The sequence below is a fragment of the Schistocerca gregaria genome, chromosome 5, assembly GCF_023897955.1.
Source record: "Schistocerca gregaria isolate iqSchGreg1 chromosome 5, iqSchGreg1.2, whole genome shotgun sequence".
Taxonomy (NCBI): domain Eukaryota; kingdom Metazoa; phylum Arthropoda; class Insecta; order Orthoptera; family Acrididae; genus Schistocerca; species Schistocerca gregaria.
In genome coordinates, this window is record NC_064924.1 from 470,559,711 (window position 1) to 470,582,720 (window position 23,010).

A 23,010-nucleotide genomic window follows, 5' to 3' on the forward strand; every position below is an offset into this window, starting at 1 on the left:
CGTTTACCCATTCTTGAGGAAAACGTTTCTTAACAATCGGATAGGAAGTCAAACAGACAGACGGGCAATAAAATAACCCTTAAGGGTTTCGTTTTTCCAGAATGATGTACTGAACCCTAAAAACAGTTGTGTACGTAATAAAGTTGGTGCAAAATACTCCTTCGCATCCTAACACTTGTCGAAATCCGTTCATGAAATACTAAAGCTGTCTGTGTTATGTGGCACACGGTGTACTCGCATACGTGTCCTGAAATTGTTCTCTCCTGTATACACCCGCTTAAATCGTCCGAAGTCTTTTCTAAATCATCGTGACGGTTTCTGACTCTGCTCGTCCTTAGGTTTGAGGTCATCGTTCTTCTCGAATAAGAGCCAGAGATTAGTCAAAACCTTCGTATCCTTAGAGAGAACTCAACGTAACGAAAACGTTTCTTACTCAAGTGAACAAAAATTAACGGTGTAATCCATATACCGTATACCGACACGCTGCATACTTAAGCGTCAGCAATGGTCCCAGTTAATCACACAGGGATGAAGTCTACTGCAACTCAAATTTTTATGTATTATGTGTAACAAACACATGTATCACTCATGTCACTATCTAACAGGAATGTGAAATGTCGAAATTCGGTTTCACCATTGTTTCTGTATTTTTTTTCTCACGAGAATGTAAGAATTTTATTTAAATTCGTAGGACTGTAGAACTGTGAACGAAGCGACGTCGAGAACGTAAATTCTTGGAAGCTATCCGTTTTATTGTATTAATTTTTTATGTAACGCTAGAGAAATTAACATCCTTAGCCTCAAGGAGTATGTCAAAATGAAATTACTTTCTCCTATTTTGTACGTATAGCTACTTGACCGCGAATAAAACGCAATGATTTAGAATACAAAGAATCAGATAAATTATGCTGAGTAGTTCTTGAAACAAATGAGCAGTGTATTCGGGTTCTTACGCGAATGAGACAGCGGTACAAGGCTAAGTCAGTGTTGGCTACACTAAACTATTAGCAAGTAGCCCGTCTTTATTTGACCGTTCACTGGAAATTTTTGGCCCAGGAGTTTCCTAGTTGCGTAACACAAAACTTACGCCGAGATGAAAAGAACTGTTGCAGTTATTTTGTAGAAAAACAACCGAGATTAGTGAATCATTTTTAACCCAAAAAGTTACGCCTCAGTTGTAGACGTCACTTCCTGCAGTGAACGTCATACTGAATTTGTTCAGGTTCAGCACCTTACTTACACAGCAGAGTCTTTTTAAAAACTATGCTGTGAGTAAATTCAGAACAAAATCTTCAGTTTTTAAAATTTTTTAGTGGGCAGAAAGTATTCACGTTTCGTTCTACAAATTACGGGAAACGTATTGATGTTGCTAAGAGGGCTAAAAGATATTTTCATGTGCTGGCCCCTTCCCAACACATCAACGCCTCTTCGAAAAGTATGTTGCTAACATATGTCAACAACATTAAACGAATTTATTTTTCTTAAGTTGTTTTTGTTTGTACATAAGATACTCCGCTCCCTCCGTTGGTAATGCGCGTTATAAATAATGTGTTGATATTGCTAAGGTTAAAACGTACGCCTGTATTCCAATCGATGCAATTAACAGAGCGCCGACCCGAGAGCACCATACGTTGACAAAAAAATATGTTGATGATGTTTCTCCATAATGTATGCAGAGTTTATATCACTGTATATTTGTCGCACAGGTGTTTTAATGCCATTCGGTATGGAGATAACTTCGTCGGTGAATAATACTAATGAAATTACCGGCCTAGCTTCATAGCATGGCGGCTTCCCACATTCAATTAGGTGCACGCCAGGAGGTATCAATGCTCAGTTACACGATTCACAAACATTTCGAACACTTGCTCACAATTTCTCATAACACTAGACGCAAACATACGGGCTACCCAAAATTCCGACCGGCGGGGGAGTAGGTGGTTGGGGTGGGGGGGGGGGGGGGGGGCGGAGATGCAAGTGCGCAAAGCGAATATTTATCTGCTTCTTTTATATAAATATACAGGATGTTTCAAAAGTACACCAACAAATATCAAAGGGGTGTAGAAGGTATCTTTAGGAACACAAATAACAAAGGGGTGTAGAAGGTATCTTTAGGAACAAGATGAAGACGGAAAGCCGTGTCCGGAAACGTCATCCGACAACACTGTAGGTCGTCGAAGTTAGAGGCGCCGGCGCCCGCTGCTACGTCTCCCCTCCGGCAACAGGCGTGACGTTGTACGCGGGCAGGACGACCTGTGGTTTTTGATATCGTGTTGTAATGGCGATCGATTGCCATGATCGCCAGTGGAGCAGATGGAACTAGCTGCTGCATCGACAAGCCTTGTCCCCTATGAATGCGACGCTCTGTTGGCATTGTGGTCGACCGTGCCGGACACGGGCTTCTATTCTCAGTGTATTGTCTCTCGGAAACCTCTATACAATCTACGATGTTTTGCGGTATAGTATATAGGATGTAACAAACAGAGAAGGACGGCGTTGAAATTACGGGGACGAACGTCGTCCTACGCGGCAGCCATCGTCGTCAACTCCGCTGGAGTGTGCGGCAGTCGGCCGCGTTACATGACGAAGGGCGGCCATTCCGATACGTCGGTGCCTTTATTGAATTTAAAGGACAGGAATCATGAATGCGAGGTAACGATAGCGAACCATACGTGTAGGCACTGTGGCAGGCATCAGACAACAGGATCCAAGGAATATACACTACTGGCCATTAAAATTGCTACACCAACAAGAAATGCAGATGATAAACGGGTATTCATTGGACAAATATATTAGAGAAATCAGTACCCAGAACAACCACCTCTGGCCATAATAATGGCCTTGATACGCCTAGGCATTGAATCAAACAGAGCTTGGATGGCGAGTACAGGTACAGCTGCCCATGCAGCTTCAACACAATACCGCAGTTCATCAAGAGTAGTGACTGGCGTATTGTGACGAACCAGTTGCTCGGCCATCATTGGCCAGACGTTTTCAGTTGGTGAGAGATCTGGAGAATGTGCTGGCCCGTACAGGACCTGCAACATGCGATGGTGCATTATCCTGCTGAAATGTAGGGTTTCGCAGGGATCGAATGAAGGGTAGAGCCACGGGTCGAAACACATCTGAAATTTAACGTCCACTGTTCAAATTGCCGTCAATGCGAACAAGAGGTGACCGAGACGTGTAACCAATGGCACCCCATACCATCACTCCGGGTGATACGCCAGTATGGCGATGACGAATACACGCTTCCAATGTGCGTTGACGGCGATGTCACCAAACACGGATGCGAGCATGATTATGCTGTAAACAGAACCAGGATTCATTCGAAAAAATGTTTTGCCATTCGTGCACCCAGGTTCGTCGTTGAGTACACCACCGCAGGCGCTCCTGTCTGTGATGCAGCGTCAAGGGTAACCGCAGCCACGATCTCCGAGCGGATAGCCGATGCTGCTGCAAACGTCGTCGAACTGTTCGTGCAGATGGTTGTTGTCTTACAAACGTCCCCCATATGGTGACTCAGGGATCGAGACGTGGCTGCATGATCCGTTACAGCCATGCGGATAATATGCCTGTGATCTCGACTGCTAGTGATACGAGGCCGTTGGGATCCAGCACGACGTTCCGTATTACCCTCCTGAAACCACCGATTCCATATTCCTCTAACAGTCATTCGATCTCCACCAACGCGAGCAGCAATGTCGCGATACGATAAACCGCAATCGCGATGGGTTACAATCCGACATTTATCAAAGTGGGAAACGTGATGGTACGCATTTCTTCTCCTTACACGAGGCATCACAACGACGTTTCACCAGGCAACGCCGTTCAACTACTGTTTGTGTATGAGAAATCGGATGGAAACTTTCCTGATGTCAGCACGTTGTAGGTGTCGCCACCAGCGCCAACCTTGTTTGAATGCTCTGAAAAGTTAATCATTTGCATATCACAGCATCTTCTTCCTGTCGGTTAAATTTCGCGTCTGTAGCACGTCATCTTCGTGGTGTAGTAATTTTAATGGCCAGTAGTGTACATTACCATTTAATACGTTGGTGCAGGAAATTAAACACATTGTACAAAGTAAGCAACAGACGATACAAACGTTAAACACTAAAAGTTCCAGTCCGATTGAGACTGTTTCTCCACTTGTTTAAATTACTTTATCGGATCGCTGGCACACAGCGCAACAATGCTTGCACCGCCTACGAATTAAATACAATTATAGTAGGTGCTCAGAATACCTGTATCCAGCGTCGCAGCACGCTGACATCTGCGTATCATCGGCTGCCGCACTCGCTCAAAGATACCGGGCATGGTGCGAACAACATCACATGCTGTATGTAACCTCGCCACAAGATCTTCTGCCGGGTCCGTCGTGGTTTCATGCACCACATGCTTCAGATGGCTCCACGGGAAGAAGTCCAGCAGGTTGAGGTCAGGCGACGGAGGCGGCCACTTTACGGAACGATCTCGACCAATCCAGCTATCCCCCAACATACGTCCGATTTAGGTTCTGGCAGCTCGACTGAAATGTATAGGCGTCCCATCGTGCTGGAAATACCTAGACCTCCTCCAGTAATTCCGAAAGCATTTCCCGGATGATCATTGTGTAGCTGTCACCTGTTTGTCGAGGGGAAGCATTTAGGGGCCAGTCACCATGCCAGCCCATACATAGATGGTGAACTTTCCCTGATGACGTCGTCCGTCGGTGGCCTGGTGGTTCACCTCCGCCCACACACGGCAATTATGGGCGTTGAACACACACCGGTGAACAAAACAGAGGTGTATAGCATAACGCTGCAGGAACCACTGTCCGAGCCCCACACGATGAGAAACACACAGGCCGACAGCGCCTACGTCTTCTGAAAATGGAATGGAAGCCTTCCCTCCTCATGTAGCGCCCGCCAAGCCGCTGAGTGGGCGCTTTGCATTGCGGATGCTACAGCACGGGTGCTTGAGGATGTGTCTCCAACCAGTTTCCCCTGCAAGTCGTGACATTTGTACGCTTCGCGTGCGACCCCTGTCGTGTCGACAGCCTGTGAAACCATCTGGAAGCTTGGTGAGGAGCGGCTGATGACAATTGGTTCAAATGGCTCTGAGTAAGCTGTAAGCTTGGTGAGGAGCGGCTGATGACAATTGGTTCAAATGGCTCTGAGTAAGCTGTAAGCTTGGTGAGGAGCGGCTGATGACAATTGGATCAAATGGCTCTGAGTCTATGGGACTTAACATCTGAGGTCATCAGCCCCCTAGGACTTAGGACTACTTAAACTTAACTAACCTAAGGACATCCCACACATCCATGCCCGAGGCAGGATTCGAACCTGCAACCGTAGCGGTCGCACGGTTCCAGACTGAGGTGCCTAGAAACGCTCGGCCACAGCAGCCGGCGACAATTGGGATACCGTCGTCCATAGATGCGTGATGCTGCGTGTCCATAACCTCTGGCCTCACCATAAGCATGTTGGGCTGCTCGGCCCAGGTGAACGCCTCGAAGATGCGGCTCACGAGCACGCAACAAACTACGACTTTGTGCTGTGTTTCTACTGCAAATGTGGGTCGTTCCCCGCTGCCGCTGCCGCTGCTAGCAGCCTCTACTGTGTTGACGTGGTAGGTGCGGCGTGTAACGTCCGGGCAGCTGTCAGGTACACTGCGAGACATTCTGCCCGCGGTCTGTCAGCGTACAGTCATGCCCGCTGCCGTATGGGAGGCATAGCGGCGGGCGCCAGTGCCTATAACGCCCACGCACTGTGGGGTCATTGGATGACGTTTCTGGACAAAGGGTTCCTATCCACATTTCGTTCCTCAACACACTTTCTACATCCCTCCGAAGTATGCGGTGTAATTTTGAAATATCCTGTATTTTGCGTCTATTTGTTATGAATTCGGAAGTTGCAATGACTATGTGGTCACTGATCTCTGAATCCGCCAAGATGCTTCGTTTTTGCTCGAGATTATTTGTTGTTAAGAGGTCAAATATGTATTCGCAACCATTTACATTTCCAGTAGTCTCCTGATCTAATTTATCAAACTAATTTTCGCCAATGTATCAAAAATAGATTGGTACGATGGTCAAGTTTTCTTCGAACAGTTCAGAACTGAATCATCTGCCGTACATATGAAGACCGAAGCTAAGAATGAAAATTTGTACCAAGGGCGGGATTCGAAGCTGCGCCTCCTGCTCAGTAGGCAGACACGCTAACCAATACGCCACCCTGTCACAGTGGCTTTCCATGGCACAGTGGCTTTGCAAAGTGCCTGGTGGCTTGGTGGTTAGCGCGTCTGCCTACTGAGCAGGAGACCGAAGTTCGAAGCCGGCCCCTGTGCCCGAGCGGTATAAGGCGCTTCAGTCCGGAACCGCGCTGCTGTTATGAATAACGCTCCGCCGCAATCCTTTAAAAACCCACGTTCTTTTTAGGTTCAGAGGCGTTCTCAGTCAGATCTTTGGGCATCAACTCCATGTCACTCGTCGTCGGTCTCGGATAATTTCCGACGAGTTTGTTTCTCCCACTTGCAGTGCTGCTGTCGAAGTTTGTACTTTACACTGCAGCTAGTGTTTGATACTTCTGTTAGCTCTCCACCTCACAGCTCAGACACTCACTTCTGTGTGGCAACCAATTGCATCCTTTGCTTCTTCTAACATTTAGAATTAGTCTTCAGTGCAGTATTTAGCTTGATTGCAAATAAATAGCGCTATTCAGTTCCCTGAGTTCCGCGAGTCTTCTGCTGCGAGTATTCTATTGAGCCTCATAACACGTACTTCTCGTAGGTGCCCTGTAACATTGTTTGGCGCCGATCCAAGAAAGCAGCCTACCATCACTGCAGTCGCTCCTAACGGCTTGGGAATTGTGTTCCTCTTCCCTATCTTAGGACATAGCAACTACACATTCTGCTGTCATTGCATTTTAGTCATATGTGTGCAATTTGTAGATATGATGTTCCCATATTCCTCATGCCAGTGACCGGACTAGTCTTTAAGTTCGATATGTCCATATGGAAAGTTGCACTAAAGTTATACACATCCAACAGCCACCACATAGGCACACCATTCTTCACTTCTAGGAACTGGCTTTTTCTTTAATGTACTAACACCATTCTTCGTGTACAGGAATGGTTTCTTTTACAGAAAATTTTGAAAATAATATCACATAAGAAATTTCCTGGTAGATTAAAACTCGAGCCTGGAACGTTCTCTTTCCCAGGCAATACTCTTACCGCCTGCACTATGCATGTGCTTAGGCCTTTCAGTGCTCTGTCACATTCTTCTTGCGATATAGTATCTCCCGTCTTATCTTCACATACTTCCTCTTCCCTTTCTACAAAACTGTGCTAAAGTTTGTTTGCTCTCTATGGACCATCCGCATCAGGCCCGTTCAAGATACCGCTCTATGTAGCAGCGTGATTCCGCTCTTTGCTCCGGCTCAGCGAGCGAGAGCGCGGTGCACTTCACAGTGGCAGGCAAGCGGCTCTGTGCAAAGCTGGTTTATTTTCTTTTGTGGAAGACTGTGATGTCCTAAATACACAGAAGCGCCGAAGTAACTGGTATACCTGCCTGATCTCGTGTAGGGCTCCGGCGAGCACTCTCAAGTGCAGCAACACGACGTGGCATGGACTCGAGTAACGTCTGAAGTAGTGCTCAAGGCACTGACACCGTGGATCCTGCAGGGCTGTCCATAAATCCGTAAGAGTACGACTGGATTGAGATCTCTCATGAACAGGGCATTGCAAGGCATCCCAGATATGCTCAATAGTGTTCATATATGGGGAGCTTGGTGGCCAGCGGAAGTATTTAAACTCAGAAGAGTGTTCCTGGAGGCACTCTGTAGAAATTGTGGACGTGGGGGGGGTGTCGCATTGTCCTGCTGGAATTGCCAAAGTCCGTCGGAATACACAATGGATGAAGGTGATCAGACAGGAGGCTTACGTAAGTGTCAGTAGTGTCTATACCTATCAGAGATCCCATGTCACTCCAACTGCACACGCTCCACACCATTACAGAGCCTCCGCCAGCTTGAACAGTTCTCTGCTGACATACAGGATCCATGGACTCATAAGGATGTTTCCACACCCGTACACGTCCATCCGCTCGATACAATCTGAAACGAGACTCGTCCGACCAGGCAATATGTTTATAATCATCAACAGTCCAATGTCGGTGTTGACGGGCCCAAGCGTGGCGTAAATCTTTGTATCGTGCAGTCTTCAAGAGTACACTAGTGGACCTTCGACCCCGAAAGCCCATATCGATGATGTTTCGTTAATTGTTCGCACGTTGACTTTGGTGATGGCTCAGCATTGAAATCGGCAGCAATTCACAGAAGGGTTACACTTGTTTTACGTTGAACGATTCTCTTCAGTCGTCGTTGATGTCGTTCTTGAAGGAACATTTTCCGGCAACTGCGATGTTGGAGATTGATGTTTTACCGGATTCCTAGTATTCGCAGTAAACTCTTGAAATGGTCTTACGGGCAAATCCCCGATTCATCGCTACCTCGGACATGCTGCGTCCCATAGCTGGTGCACCGACTATAACACCTCGTCCACATTCACTTAAATCTTGATAATCTGCCATTGTAGCAGCAGTAACTGATACAACAACTGCGCCAGGCACTTGTTGTCGTATATAGGTGTTTCCGGTCGCAGTGCCATAGTCTGCCTTTTTACATATCTCTGTATTTGAATACGCAGTTTTCTTTGGCGCTTCAGTGTATAATAAATTCACCTCCAGCAAACGGCTTCAGCTTCACAGCTACCTGAGAGAAATTCTGTAGCTAATTCTCACAGTTGAGTCTCTTTCAGGATGAACAACATCCTGTAAATAATATAAAAGTTTTTTTATCAGACAATATCAGTAGAAAGAGCTCTCAAAACCGACATGGTAATTGTTGAAACGAAGCAATGTCTTGTTCCTTCCAGTGCCACCATATTACGAACAAAGCTTAATAAGAAGTGGTAAGCTGCTTCGTTTGAAAAGCTGGCTTCCAGGTCAAGAGTTATGGCCTGTCGTTCGCCGTCGACATAGTTGTTGTACTCCGCCGCGTCATTTACTTCATTTGAATTTCTTTATACGCTTTAAAACCTTGTGACACACTCGACACTTTACACACCCATCGTGTTCAGTAAAAATATACAGATGCTCCCATGTCGAGGACCTGCTGTTGAAGCTGCTTGCTGCTTCTGCCACGGCTAAAAGCGCTGGCGGCTGGGAGCGGTGGCTGACACGGTCCGCGCACTGCTCTTTCCGCTGCTCTCGCCTGTCGCTCTCTTTACCTCTCTCGGATCCGCTATTCCGATCGGCTCTGCTGAAGCGCCCTGCTCTGTGCATTCCTTCCACCTTTAAGCTTTCCCTTCTTTGCTTGGTACTGCCTTGCCATCTGAACTCTTGATGTTCAATCACCTGTTCATCTTTCCTCCAAAGCCGGCCGCGGTGGTCTCGCGGTTCTAGGCGCGCAGTCCGGAACCGTGCGACTGGTACGGTCGCAGGTTCGAATCCTGCCTCGGGCATGGATGTGTGTGATGTCCTTAGGTTAGTTAGGTTTAAGTAGTTCTAATTTCTAGGGGACTAATGACCACAGCAGTTGGGTCCCATAGTGCTCAGAGCCATTTGAACCATTTTTTCCTCCAAAGGACCCTTTTATTTTTCCTTTAGGTGGCATCTATATTTCCCTTAGTCATGGTTGTTCCTACAGCCTTGAATTAGTCCTCTAGTGATTACTGCTTAGCCTTTTTTGCGTTTCCTGTGAACATTTTTAGACGTCTGTATTCCCTTCACCAGCTTTATTTGCTGCCGTTGATATTTTCTCTTCCCATACTCCAATTCAGTATCTCGCGTGTTATCCGAGGATTTCTGCTTGGCCTTGTCCTTTTACTTGGGTCATACTCTATTGCCTTCACTATTCATATTTTAAAGCTACCAATTGGCCTTCTATTGAATTCGTTTCCTCTTTTCAGTCCAACGTTGCCTATGTTCCCTCTGAAGCACACAACAGCCCCTAGTTCATTCAGTTCATGCAAGTTCTGAAGCGTCCCCTTAGAAAAATTATAAATTACTTTGCTGGTAAACTTCTACGTTATTTGATACAGAGACAGCTGACTAAAAGTGAACGTACTCAGACATTTCTCTCTTTACTTATTCTGATCATCAATAAACTGACACACAATATTTTTAACGCAACGCAATCTGACTTTCAATAATCGCTACAAAAGAATGGCCCTGACTAACAATAACCTATACCTTTCATGAATCACTCACCCCACAAAAATCTTCATTACTCGAACTACTGCAACACAGCGAGCTCCAATACTGCCAGCCAAATAAAAGATTCTAACTACGGAAGGCACTAACTACTGATGGGCATAGTTAGCAAATGAAAGATTTTGATAGAGAACAATGTATTTACCTTATATCAGTTCATGATAAACAGTCTTATAAATTTCCTCTTTCTAACGGACACGCATCCATATCGTCGTCTCTCAAAACTCTGGCATCTCTGTCCCCACATCCACCACTGCTGGCGACTCACCTCCAACTGCGCAACGATACGCGCTGTTAACATCCAACTGCCCAACACTACAATAGCGAATATTCCAACAATGCCAACCAGCCACAGACTGCACACAGCACAGTGAGTGATTTTCATACAGAGCGCTACATGGCGTTACCAACATAAAAACCTAGACAGCCTACTTACAGTTCCATCTCCTCAAATTCCTTTTCTGCATTTTTTGTTTTAATCTCCAGTTCATAACCAATAAATAATGATCTTTCTCCACATCTACCCCTGGAAACGTCTTCAGTTTAATATCTGGTTTCCATATCTATATAATCAGTCTGAAATCTTCAAGAGTCTCCGCGTCTCTTCACGAATACAGCCATCTTTCACGATTCTTAATCGAAGTGTTAGCTATGATTAAATTATGCTGTGTGCAAAATTCAACCAGGTGGCTCCCTCTTTCACTGTCTTCCCCCAGTCCATATTCTTCTACTGTTTCTCCTTCTCTTCCATTTTCTACTACCGAATTCCAGTCATCCATCACCATTAAACTGTCGTCTCCCTTAACTAACTGAAAAATTTCCTATATCTCATCATACATTCTTGCAGTCTTTTTCATCATCTGCGGATCTAGTTAGCATATAATCTTCAACTACTGTGGTAGATTGGATTCGTATCCATCTTGTCTACAATAATGCGTGCACTGTGCTATTCATAGCGGCTTACCCACCTTACCATTTTCTAATTGATTATTGGGCCTACTCCCCCATTAGCCCAGTTTGATTTTGTGCTCCCTGTACTGATCTGACCAGTGGTTCTGTTCTTGCTGCCACCGTGTTTCACTACTTATCATTATATCTAACTTCAGCCTATACATTCTCCTTTTGAAATTCTGTATGCTATCTATCCGATTAAGGGAGCTGACATTCCGTGCTTCGACTGGTAGAACGCCTGTTTTGGTTTTCGTGATGACGACGTCTTCCTGAGTAGTCCCTGCCTGGAATTCCTAACGGGGATAATTTTACCTCCGGAATATTTTGTCGAAGAGGTCACAATCATCATTTAACCATACAGCGAAGCCCATGCCCTTAGAAAAAAATAAAGGCTGTAGTTCCCCTTGCTTTCAGCCGTTCTCAATATCAGCAGAGCAAGGCCATGTTGGGTAATATCACAAGGCCAGATAACTCAGTCATTCAGGCTGTTTCCCCTCACCTACTTAAAAGACTGCTGCCATTTCTTCAAGGCTGTGGGTTAGTCTGGTGACTCCACAGGTACCCCGCCGTCGTAGCTGCACATACGATAGGCTATGTGCATCGTCTAGAAGCGCGGAAACCACGCCAGCTAGGCAAGGTCTCTGTTTATGGATGGGAACGAGTGAGGGGCGTAGCCCTCCAAGGACTGCGCCATAACGAGTAACCGCCAGGAGGAAAGAGGAATGGGTATCGCTACTGATACTTGACGCATCTGTCAATATAGATACTCCTGAACGTTCACATACAAATACGTTCAGATCGTGTCTAGGAAAAATAGACCCTGGCTCTCGTTCCCCACTTACAGTTGCAGCATTAACCAGTGTTCTAACACGACTGGATACACATTTCTACTAAAAGCTCTCTCAGCCAAAAAAAAATGGATCTAGGGTCCATATAGCCCGCATCTCTTGGTCATGCGGTAGCGTTCTCGCTTCCCACGCCCGGGTTCCCGGGTTCGATTCCTGGCGGGGTCAGGGATTTTCTCTGTCTCGTGATGGCTGAGTGTTGTGTGATGTCCTTAGGTTAGTTAGGTTTAAGTAGTTCTAAGTTCTAGAGGACTGATGACCATAGATGTTAAGTCCCATAGTACTCAGAGCCATTTTTAGGGTCCATATATCGTTTAGGATCAACGCAAGACATTTATTTTATGGGTTTTACATCTGATCTCGTAGAGTCACGTTGTTGGATCCCCATATCAGAATGTTTTTCCTGTTGATCTTCCAAGGTAAGTGAAACATCTCTCCACAACTCTTTACAAATCGTCCCCCCCCCCCCCCCCCCAAACCATCCTCCTCTATGCATCCGCTGTCGTTCTCACAACCTTTCAGACTGACATCGAAGGAGGAGAAAGACTATCGAATTCCCGTCCAAATGCCTTTATAGTCACAACAATACTCTCTCGAAGAAGATGCGCAACACCTCGTTCTCCAACAGAAACGTCGACTCTTCAACCTCGTTAAACTTCCCCTGTGAGGTGGTAATAAGATCATTAGCTGTGGTGAGAATATAGCCTCTTAAAATATTTCGATCCTCCTAACTGCTGTTCCTGTGCAGAATTTACTTCAGCGTGCATCCATTAATTCATGTAGCACAAAACAACGGAAGCCTCTACATGTACGTCGAGGTTTCAGTAAGCAGCTTATGAAAGCGAGGTATAAAATACTCAAATATTTTCCTCTAATACCTCTGCTGCTAATGAATGATGCGGAAAATCACAGGGCACTGTCGTCTTTAGTTCAAAATATACTGCATTCGTCACCCAAATGAAACGATACTTTTTTAAAAAAATCCATACGGACGATTGTGTTCCAACGTTTAAGCGATACTACGGAGATTAAAGCTCCCCATTACACGGAGCGCTAGCTCGACGCCATGGTTGCTCTCGTGATCCTGGTTTGGAGTGCATCGACTTATGCCTCGATGTATTGTCTCTCTGCAGCTGCCACGGAAGAATTTAATTAAACATTTTTTGCCTGCGAGTAATCCACGTTTTATCAAAACGCGGAGATACTTTACTGTCATTTTAATAGCCCCCTCCCTGTGAGGTTTTCGCTGTTATTAAACTACGCGCGTCGGCTGAAAGCCACTATGAAGCGTGTACTACCACGTTTCAGCCAATTTCATTAATCAGCCTCTTAATGTTAGCCCCTACTGTTTGGTTATTCGCACCAGCTATACAATGCAGTCTTGTTCGCTAACACGGAGCAAAGATTGAGGGTATAACCTCCTGTACAAATCATAGCCATTGTGAAAACTTCAAAACTCAAATGAAATTTTCTTATTTTTTGTAGACTATTCTTTATTGAATAGTATATACACAAATTCCACCAGGGACAAGAGAATTTCTATATTAATTATTATTTACGACGTACATACGTATTAATCTGCCTGGGTGTCTGACTCTAATGACTAATGGCTCTAATCCTTAGACGCATGGTATGTTCATAAAAGTGAACGTTGCTCCGTAGGGCACATTTCTAGTAGTTTTCTACAGGAAATGGCGGCCACTGACAAACCGAACATTTTGATGATCAACTTTTCTAATAGTTTTCTGCAGGAAATGGCGGTTACTGACAAAACGAACATTTAGTGACCAACTTGAAGACTTTGCTGCTTATGTTCCGTACATAAATACTTAACGTTAATTTAACTGTGATTACTGTTCTTAAAGTAGGTTAAAATGAACGTAATTGACAAAATGTTGATCTTCTAATGATGACTCTGAATTGTTGTCTATTCACGCCATTGTAGTTCGGGTTTTCACAGATTGCTCTAATTGAATGTCAGGATGATTCTCAGCTGTAAGTTACAACCGATACCTTCATTATTATCTGCATCTTACACGATAGTATTATTATTAAGGAATGTATTTACTGTTATTTATTTTTCGTAATAACATGTTCCACGTTAACGTCGGAATGTTGCCATTTTACTGAAGAATAAATACTTCTTTACATGCTGAAGTAACCTGAAGCATATTTTTGACTATATCTGGATCTCGTCACCAGTTACGAATCCAGAAAGATTGCCAACTGTGCTCTCAGAATCCTGCTGGAAAAGCATTACGCTGTGTATGACCGTAACTGATGCCGTCACGAGCTGCTCTCTTCTTTTTTCAGTTACAAATCTCAACCATCGAATTTAGGACAGTTATTGATGCAGGCATTGAAATATCACTAGATAACTATGCGGAAGATGTCGAGGTGAGTCATTTCTAACTATTTCTGAAGATAAACGATTTTTTGTAATTTATTTAAGAAGGAAATTAGATTATGAAGTGAGACACTAAATGTAGTACATGAGTTTCGCTATTTGGGAAGCAAAATAAGCGACGATGACCGAATTAGCAAGTATATTGGCACGGATCTGCTATAGCACGAAAAGCGCTTCTGAAAAAGATAAATTCATTGGCATGGAATGTAACATTAAATGTTACGAAGTGTTTTTTGATAAGTATTTTATACACTCCTGGAAATTGAAATAGGAACACCGTGAATTCATTGTCCCAGGAAGGGAAAACTTTATTGACACATTCCTGGGGTCAGATACATCACATGATCACACTGACAGAACCACAGGCACATAGACACAGGCAACAGAGCATGCACAATGTCGGCACTAGTACAGTGTATATCCACCTTTCGCAGCAATGCAGGCTGCTATTCTCCCATGGAGACGATCCTAGAGATGCTGGATGTAGTCCTGTGGAACGGCTTGCCATGCCATTTCCACCTGGCGCCTCAGTTGGACCAGCGTTCGTGCTGGACGTGCAGACCGCGTGAGACGACGCTTCATCCAGTCCCAAACATGCTCAATGGGGGACAGATCCGGAGATCTTGCTGGCCAGGGTAGTTGACTTACACCTTCTAGAGCACGTTGGGTGGCACGGGATACATGCGGACGTGCATTGTCCTGTTGGAACAGCAAGTTCCCTTGCCAGTCTAGGAATGGTAGAACGATGGGTTCGATGACGGTTTGGATGTACCGTGCACTATTCAGTGTCCCCTCGACGATCACCGGAGGTGTACGGCCAGTGTAGGAGATCGCTCCCCACACCATGATGCCGGGTGTTGGCCCTGTGTGCCTCGGTCGTATGCAGTCCTGATTGTGGCGCTCACCTGCACGGCGCCAAACACGCATACGACCATCATTGGCACCAAGGCAGAAGCGACTCTCATCGCTGAAGACGACACGTCTCCATTCGTCCCTCCATTCACGCCTGACGCGACACCACTGGAGGGGGGGGCTGCACGATGTTGGGACGTGAGCGGAAGACGGCCTAACGGTGTGCGGGACCGTAGCCCAGCTTCATGGAGACGGTTGCGAATGGTCCTCGCCGATACACCAGGAGCAACAGTGTCCCTAATTTGCTGGGAAGTGGCGGTGCGGTCCCCTACTGCACTGCGTAGGATCCTACGGTCTTGGTGTGCATCCGTGCGTCGCTGCGGTCCGGTCCCAGGTCGACTGGCACGTGCACCTTCCGCCGACCACTGGCGACAACATCGATGTACTGTGGAGACCTCACGCCCCACGTGTTGAGCAATTCGGCGGTACGTCCACCCGGCCTCCCGCATGCCCACTATACGCCCTCGCTCAAAGGTCGTCAACTGCACATACGGTTCACGTCCACGCTGTCGCGGCATGCTACCAGTGTTAAAGACTGCGATGGAGCTCCGTATGCCACGGCAAACTGGCTGACACTGACGGCGGCGGTGCACAATTGCTGCGCAGCTAGCGCCATTCGACGGCCAACACCGCGGTTCCTGGTGTGTCCGCTGTGCCATGCGTGTGATCATTGCTTGTACAGCCCTCTCGCAGTGTCCGGAGCAAGTATGGTGGGTCTGACACACCGGTGTCAATGTGTTCTTTTTTCCATTTCCAGGAGTGTATGTCGTGCTACAGGAGAACGCTGAAAACTGGAGTGGATAAATCGCATTGCCAATGGGGAGGTGAAGAGGTACTGAACCTAATTTGCAAAATAGAATTCAGGACGCATCGTGACACGTCAAACCTGCAACATGCGGTCATGCATTATCCTGCTGAAATGTAGGGTTTCGCAGGGAACGAGTGAAGGGTAGAGCCACGGGTCGTAACACGTCTGAAATGTAACGTCCACTGTTCAAACTGCTGTCAGTGCGAACAAGAGGTGACCGAGACGTGTAACCAATGGCTCCCCATATCATCACGCCGGGTAATAATCCAGCATGGCGATGGCGAATACACGCTTCCATTGTTCGATGACCGCGATGTCGCCAAACACGGATACGACCATCATGATGCTGTAAACACAACCTGGATTCATCCGAAAAAATGACGTTTTGCCATTGGTGCACCCAGTTTCGTCGTTGAGTACACCATCGCAGGCGCTCCTCTCTGTGATGCAGCGTCAAGGGAAACCGCAGCCACGGTCTCCCAGTTGATAGTCCATGTTGCTGCAAACGTCGTACATATGGTTGTTGTCTCGCGAACGTCCCCGTCTGTTGACTCAGAGATCGAGACGTGGCTGCACGATCCGTTACAGCCATGCGGATAAGATGCCTGTGGTGATACGAGGGCGTTGAGATCCAGCACGGCGTTCCGTATTACCCTCCTGAACCCACCGATTCCATATTCTCCTAACAGTCATTCGATCTCCACCAACGCGAGCAGAAATGTCGCGATACGATTAACCGCAATCGCGATAGGTTACAATCCGACCTTTATCAAAGTCGGAAAAGTGATGGTACGCATTTCTCCTCCTTACACGAGGCATCACAACGACGTTTCACCAGGCAACGCCGGTCAACTGCTGTTTGTGTATGAGAAATCAGTTGTAAACTTTCCTCATGTCAGCACGTTGTAGGTGTCGCCACCGGCACCAACCTTGTTTGATTGCTCTGAAAAGCTAATCATTTGCATATCACAGCATCTCCTTCCTGTCGATTAAATTTCGTGTCTGTAGCATGTCATCTTCGTGGTGTAGCAATTTTAATGGCCAGTAGTGTAGATATTTTGGCTAAAAAGGCCACCCAGGATAAATAGACTAATCACTGTGGAATCTCTGCTTCCGATTTCCTACGAGAAGTTACACCTTCAGTCAGAGAAATGTGGAACAACGAATGCCAGCAGAAGTCTTCCGGGTCTAGGGGACTTTCTAACTCACAAATTTGCTCTTCGCTACCAGCGCGTTGCTTATATGACGACGATAGATATTCATTGTAGACCTGTCTGTCTACTACTGTCAAACATAATAATAGAAAAATCACAAAGAATAATAATAGCAATACCACAAAGAATGTGTGTACAACTTACCCGTACCATTAGATTTTTATTGCTAATACTTGGGAAAGGAAACAGCTCCACGACGTAGGGAAGGCCTGTAGTTAGCAAACAGGTGAGTCTCATGCGCGGCAGCTGATCTGCTATCACGAGTCAACACTGTTCGGCATAATTTTGAGGTACAGCCGAATCGTTTCGTGGTTTCAATCGCTGTTCGACTGCGTTATTGCATCACTGAAAACGTATCATTTAATTGGGACGCTTCACTGTTTACGTTTCGATGAGTTTGAACAATATCGGTTTCGAATGCGCTCCCAATTGGCGGAAACGCAGCGTGCGATAACTGCAATTTTTTTTTGCCCTCTTCTCTGACGAACCCATTGTCGATAATGGCCGGTGTTGCAGTGTGCATGAAGCTGCAAAATTTATTGTCCTTTATTAGGGAAGGAAAGTACTTACCTGTTTAACTGCGATGTTGGCAACATTCGTTCGGTTATTATTTTGGGTGGCTGCTGGCTGTAACTCAGGCAATATTAAGTTTTTTGCTCATGAACATACTTGAAATGCATACGCATCGGTAACTTTATTTTTTGTCTGCTGGTTTTCGCCGTTTTATTGCACACAAACGTAAATGTTTCATGTTTTTGCTCGCTGTTAATCTGAAAAAATGCCGAATATATTTGCCGACATATTTTAAAAACATGGGATTAAAAATTATATTCCCAGTAAGCAATAGTGAAGAATACCTATACATCTCTCTGTGTTGGCAAGGCCACTGCATCCTGAGCAGTAATAAAAACTAATTTTCACCTATCAGCTGTAATCGGAATGTGGCCGTACCACATAAATCACCGGGACTTCCAGCAGATGAAATAAGATGAAGAGAATGGCGCGATAAAATGCTAACAGGACACAAAGTGACGCTAATCCCTAAGGCCAGAATACGATAAAGAATCGTTGAAAACTTGAGTAGGCGTCAGCCTATAGTTACCAGATGCTAGAATAAGCTGGATTCATCGTGGCGAACCTATACTGTGTGACAGTGGCCTCTTACATTTAACGTAAAACAGTGGCGCAGTTGTTAAGATACTAGGCTAATAATAATCTGGAACAGAGGAACTCAAATCGCCTACCGCCTTCTGGCCTTCCAGATTTATATTTGCCTCAGTCGCTTAAAGCAAATTCCTGGAAAAAAATGGAAGAATCAGATGCCAGGCTAATTTTTATTGGAAGACTCTTACGAAATATAATTCATCCAAGAAAGAAGTGGCTTACAAAACATACATTGCCGGCCGCGGTGGCCGTGCGGTTCTGGCCCTGCAGTCCGGAACCGCGCGGCTGCTACGGTCGCAGGTTCGAATCCTGCCTCGTGCATGGATGTGTGTGATGTCCTTAGGTTAGTTAGGTTTAAGTACTTCTAAGTTCTAGGGGACTTATAACCTAAGATGTTGAGTCCCATAGTGCTCAGAGCCAGCCAAAACATACATTCGACAGTTTTTTGAGTGCCGCTCATGAGTCTGGGGTGCTTACCAATTAGGTTTAACAATAAAGATAGAGAAGATTCAACGTAGAACAGCACGTACGACCTCCACTGGCAATCGCAACAAGAGAGGTATTTTGTATCACGGAGAAGATTACTGTTGAAATTCCGAGTAAGCGCACATTCGAAGAATAATTTGGGAACTTATTTCCTCCCGCCTATGTCTCGCGACATGAACGCAATGAGAATATCCGAAAAAATTAGAGCTAAACAAAGGTTTACCTTCCACACGCCATTCGCGTTTAGAACAGGCACAGGGACAGGGGTTAATTTTTAGATCTAGTTTTAGTTGCGTCTTCTCAAACGGACATGAACGATTTCCTATCCCAACCTTGTCCTGCCTGAAACTGTGCACTAGGTCTTCATTGTCGATGGAACGGTAAACCCTAAACTTATTTATTCTGTCATGAATAGTCTCTAAGACAAAAAGAAGACGCACCAACAAATGATTACAGTTTCAGGAAAACTGGATGATTTTTTTAAGAGAAAGAGCTTCACAAACAACAAGTTAATAACGCGTTGGTCCATTTCTGGCCCTTATGCAAGCACTTATTCTCTTTGACATTGATTAATAGAGTTGTTGGATGCCCTCCTGAGAGATATCCCGCCAACTTCTGTCCAATTGGCACGTTAGATCGTCTGAATCCCGAGATAGTTGGAGGGCCTTGCCTATAATGCTCCACACTTTCTGCAGTGTGGAGAGATGCGGCGACCTTGCTGGCCTGGGTAGGGTTTGGTTCAAATGGCTCTGAGCACTATGAGACTTAACATCTTAGGTCATCAGTCCCCTAGAACTTGGAAATACTTAAACCTAACTAACCTAAGGAAATCACACAACACCCAGCCATCACGAGGCAGAGAAAATCCCTTATCCCGCCGGGAATCGAACCCGGGGTTGGTAGGGTTTAAAAAGCACGAAGACGACTGGTAGAAACACTCGCCAGTTGCTCACGCACATTATCTTGCTGAAATGACATGAAGAGCAAATCTTCGGCCTTGACTCTCACTGACTGATGTAGAATTGTCTGTAGTGATGAGTCACTTTTCGAACTGAGCCTCGATGACCAGCGAAGACGTGTCTGGAGACGGCTTGGGCTCCAGTGGGATACCAACCTGACTGGCGCCCAGCAGCTATGGCTGATGGTCTGTGGGCCATTTTCATAGGAGGACTGCTTTGGTTGTCATCCGCGGCATCCTTGAAGCACAGCGGTCCGTCAACGATATACTACACATCGATTTTTTGCCCTTCATGGCAAGACATCCTTGGACTTACATTTCAGCAAGATAATGCCTCTCCTCACCCTGTCCTTCCTTCCACGAACCCTCAGGCGACAGATGGTACTACTTGTCTCCATGCTTGCGAAATCCAACCTTTGGCAACAAGGTTGCTGGAGCCCTCCCCACATGAGGACCTTTGGAGCACTACGGGCCGGGCCTTTCAGCCAGTGATGGATTTTGACGATATAACGGGCCAGTCGGACAGGATTTGTCACGATGGGCTGATGGTTGATAGAAGAGATAGAGAAGATCCAACGGAGAGCAGCGCGCTTCATTACAGGATCATTTAGTAATTGCGTTACGGAGATGATAAACTCCAGTGGAAGACTTTACAGGAGAGACGCTCAGCTTTTGTTGAAGTTTCGAGAACATACCTTCACCGAGGAGTCAAGCAGTATATTGCTCCCTCCTACGTATATCTCGCGAAGAAACCGTGAGGATAAAATCAGAGAGATTAGAGCCCACACATGGGCATACCGACAATCTTTCTTTCCAAGAACAATACGAGACTGGAATAGAAGGGAGAACTGATAGAGGTACTCAGAGAACCTTCCTCCACACTCCGTCAGGTGGCTTGCGGAGTATGGGTGTAGATGTAGATGTAGATATCCCTCAGAACGACAACTGACAACTCTACAAATATATGTCAAGCCGGAAACTGTGTGCATAAGGGCGAGAGATTGACCAATGTGTATTGAGTTTCTTCGTTTGTGAAACTGATCGTCTTGAATAAATCACCCAATTTTTCTTAAATTGTAATCGTTTGTGTGTCTCTACAATTACATCACATTTACCGATTTCATTCCCAGTCGGGTTATTCCTTCGCGGTGCATCGTGTTCTTTCTTTTTTTTAGCTTTTTTTTATTTTATTGGATGAACTCTGTAAAGATGTTATCAAATCAACCATAGTAGTATTGGTAGGCGCCACATGCGATCATACGACCACAGTCAAAGTAAATTAAAATAGTTGGTAGTTCTATAGGTGGCAGTCTTACGACATAGATATCAAAGTATTTTCTCGTAATTTTTATATTGCTTAGAAATAATAACTGCAGATAATTCTCCATGTAGCTTTCGTATGAAAACAAGTGGAAACCTTTGTTATGTTAATACGCAGCAGTTACTGTAATAATTGTCACACGATATAAATAACTTTTGACTTCATCCTGTAAGACTGTAGTTATACTCTCCGTTCAACCAACTGTGATTACTTTTTCAGATACATGCACCATGAATCATTGAAAGTGAGTTTTGGAGTGGTAAATAGTGTTATTTTCTTTGCATTTTGTATTTTCGAATTCGAGTTTGTACCTTCGTATCATTGTCTCTGCACTGACAGTACTTTAAGTGTTACTGTTTATGCGCTCTGCACGGCCAATGATTTCTTGTAAATACGGATCGCACGGTTACGAACTGCCTGAGAGTTGGAGCAAGAACCTACAGACGATGAACAGGGCTGAAGAGGATATTAAACACTAGGAGCATTACGCGTACTTAGCCCATTTGTACAGGTTGAACAGAATAACTCATTTCTACATTTTGCGCTTGATAAAATTTCCTCCCTTGGTCCGATTGTTGGTCAGCTTTATTTTGGTGCATTCATCTTACCTTTCTGATGGGTTAGGAACATTTATTTTGATACCTAACCTGTCAAAACATCGTGAAGTCGAATGGTTATCGCAAAGTTGTCGACAAATTATGATATTATTATTGTTATTATGTTATTATTATACTGGTGTCCACAATTAAAGCAACAACCGCTATTTCGCTGTCCTGCGTCTAATTCACTATATAATCATACCAATTGTCAACCAGATGTCTGTACATTCGTGTTCTGCACGGAAGATGGCATCCCGGTCAACTGACAACCATGCCAACTAACACGTCAGGCCACCTGTGAAACGATATTGTGTTCGCCGGATAGCCCCTCATCCACAGTCACTCTTTACACAGTCACTGACGGTGGAGTATGGCGCAGAGAAGATGCCTACCAGACTCTCTGTGATGGAGGGCCTTAGAAAGAAAGGGAGCAGAACAGTCGCAAACTGATTTGTCCCCATGACTTAATGTGAATCGTTGTGTTTTTCCTTGGATGTGGCGACAGTTTGTAGAGACCAAAACTGTATCCCGAAGACCAGGGCAGAGCCGATCACGTGTGACATCAGACAGAAGGGGACCGCTTTTTGACTGTAAGGGCAAGACGGTACCGCCTTAGACTCGCATTTGTGCTCGTAGCATCCACTGCACGTATTGTAGTGACGTCAAGAGTGTGCAGAAAGCTTCGGCAGATTGGTCTTCGTTGTCGAAGACCTGCTGTGTGTCTACCTCTGACGCGTCTTCACAGAACTGAACATCTAGAGTGGAACAATCAACATGCCACCTGGATGGTCGAAGAGTGGGCCAATGTTGTTTTCACAGATGAGTCCCGATTTTGTCTGGAGAGTCATTCTCGGTGGATTCGCACCTGGAGAGAACGTGGAACACGATTTCGGGACCCAAAGATTGTAAAAAGAGACAGATATCGCGGAGGATCTCTGATGGTGTGGCCAGGGATTATGTTTACCACTCGAACCTCTCTTCATGAAATTCTACAGGTGGATGGTCAAGGTTTAACTGCTGTCAGGTATCGTGACAAGATCTTGGGACTTCATATGCTGTTACTGCGAGGTGCTGTGCGCCCAGACTTCAT

The 23,010-nt window shown here is 45.5% G+C and overlaps 1 protein-coding gene across 1 annotated transcript in view; it reads left to right on the forward strand.

Moving 5' to 3' along the window:
• Positions 1-12,445: 12,445 nt before the first annotated feature.
• Positions 12,446-23,010, forward strand: part of LOC126273386 (neural-cadherin) — a 432,448-nt gene continuing 421,883 nt past the window's right edge. The window contains exon 1 of the mRNA XM_049976939.1: positions 12,446-12,470. Coding sequence (XP_049832896.1) covers positions 12,446-12,470 — 25 coding nt within the window. The remainder of the gene's footprint in view (positions 12,471-23,010) is intronic.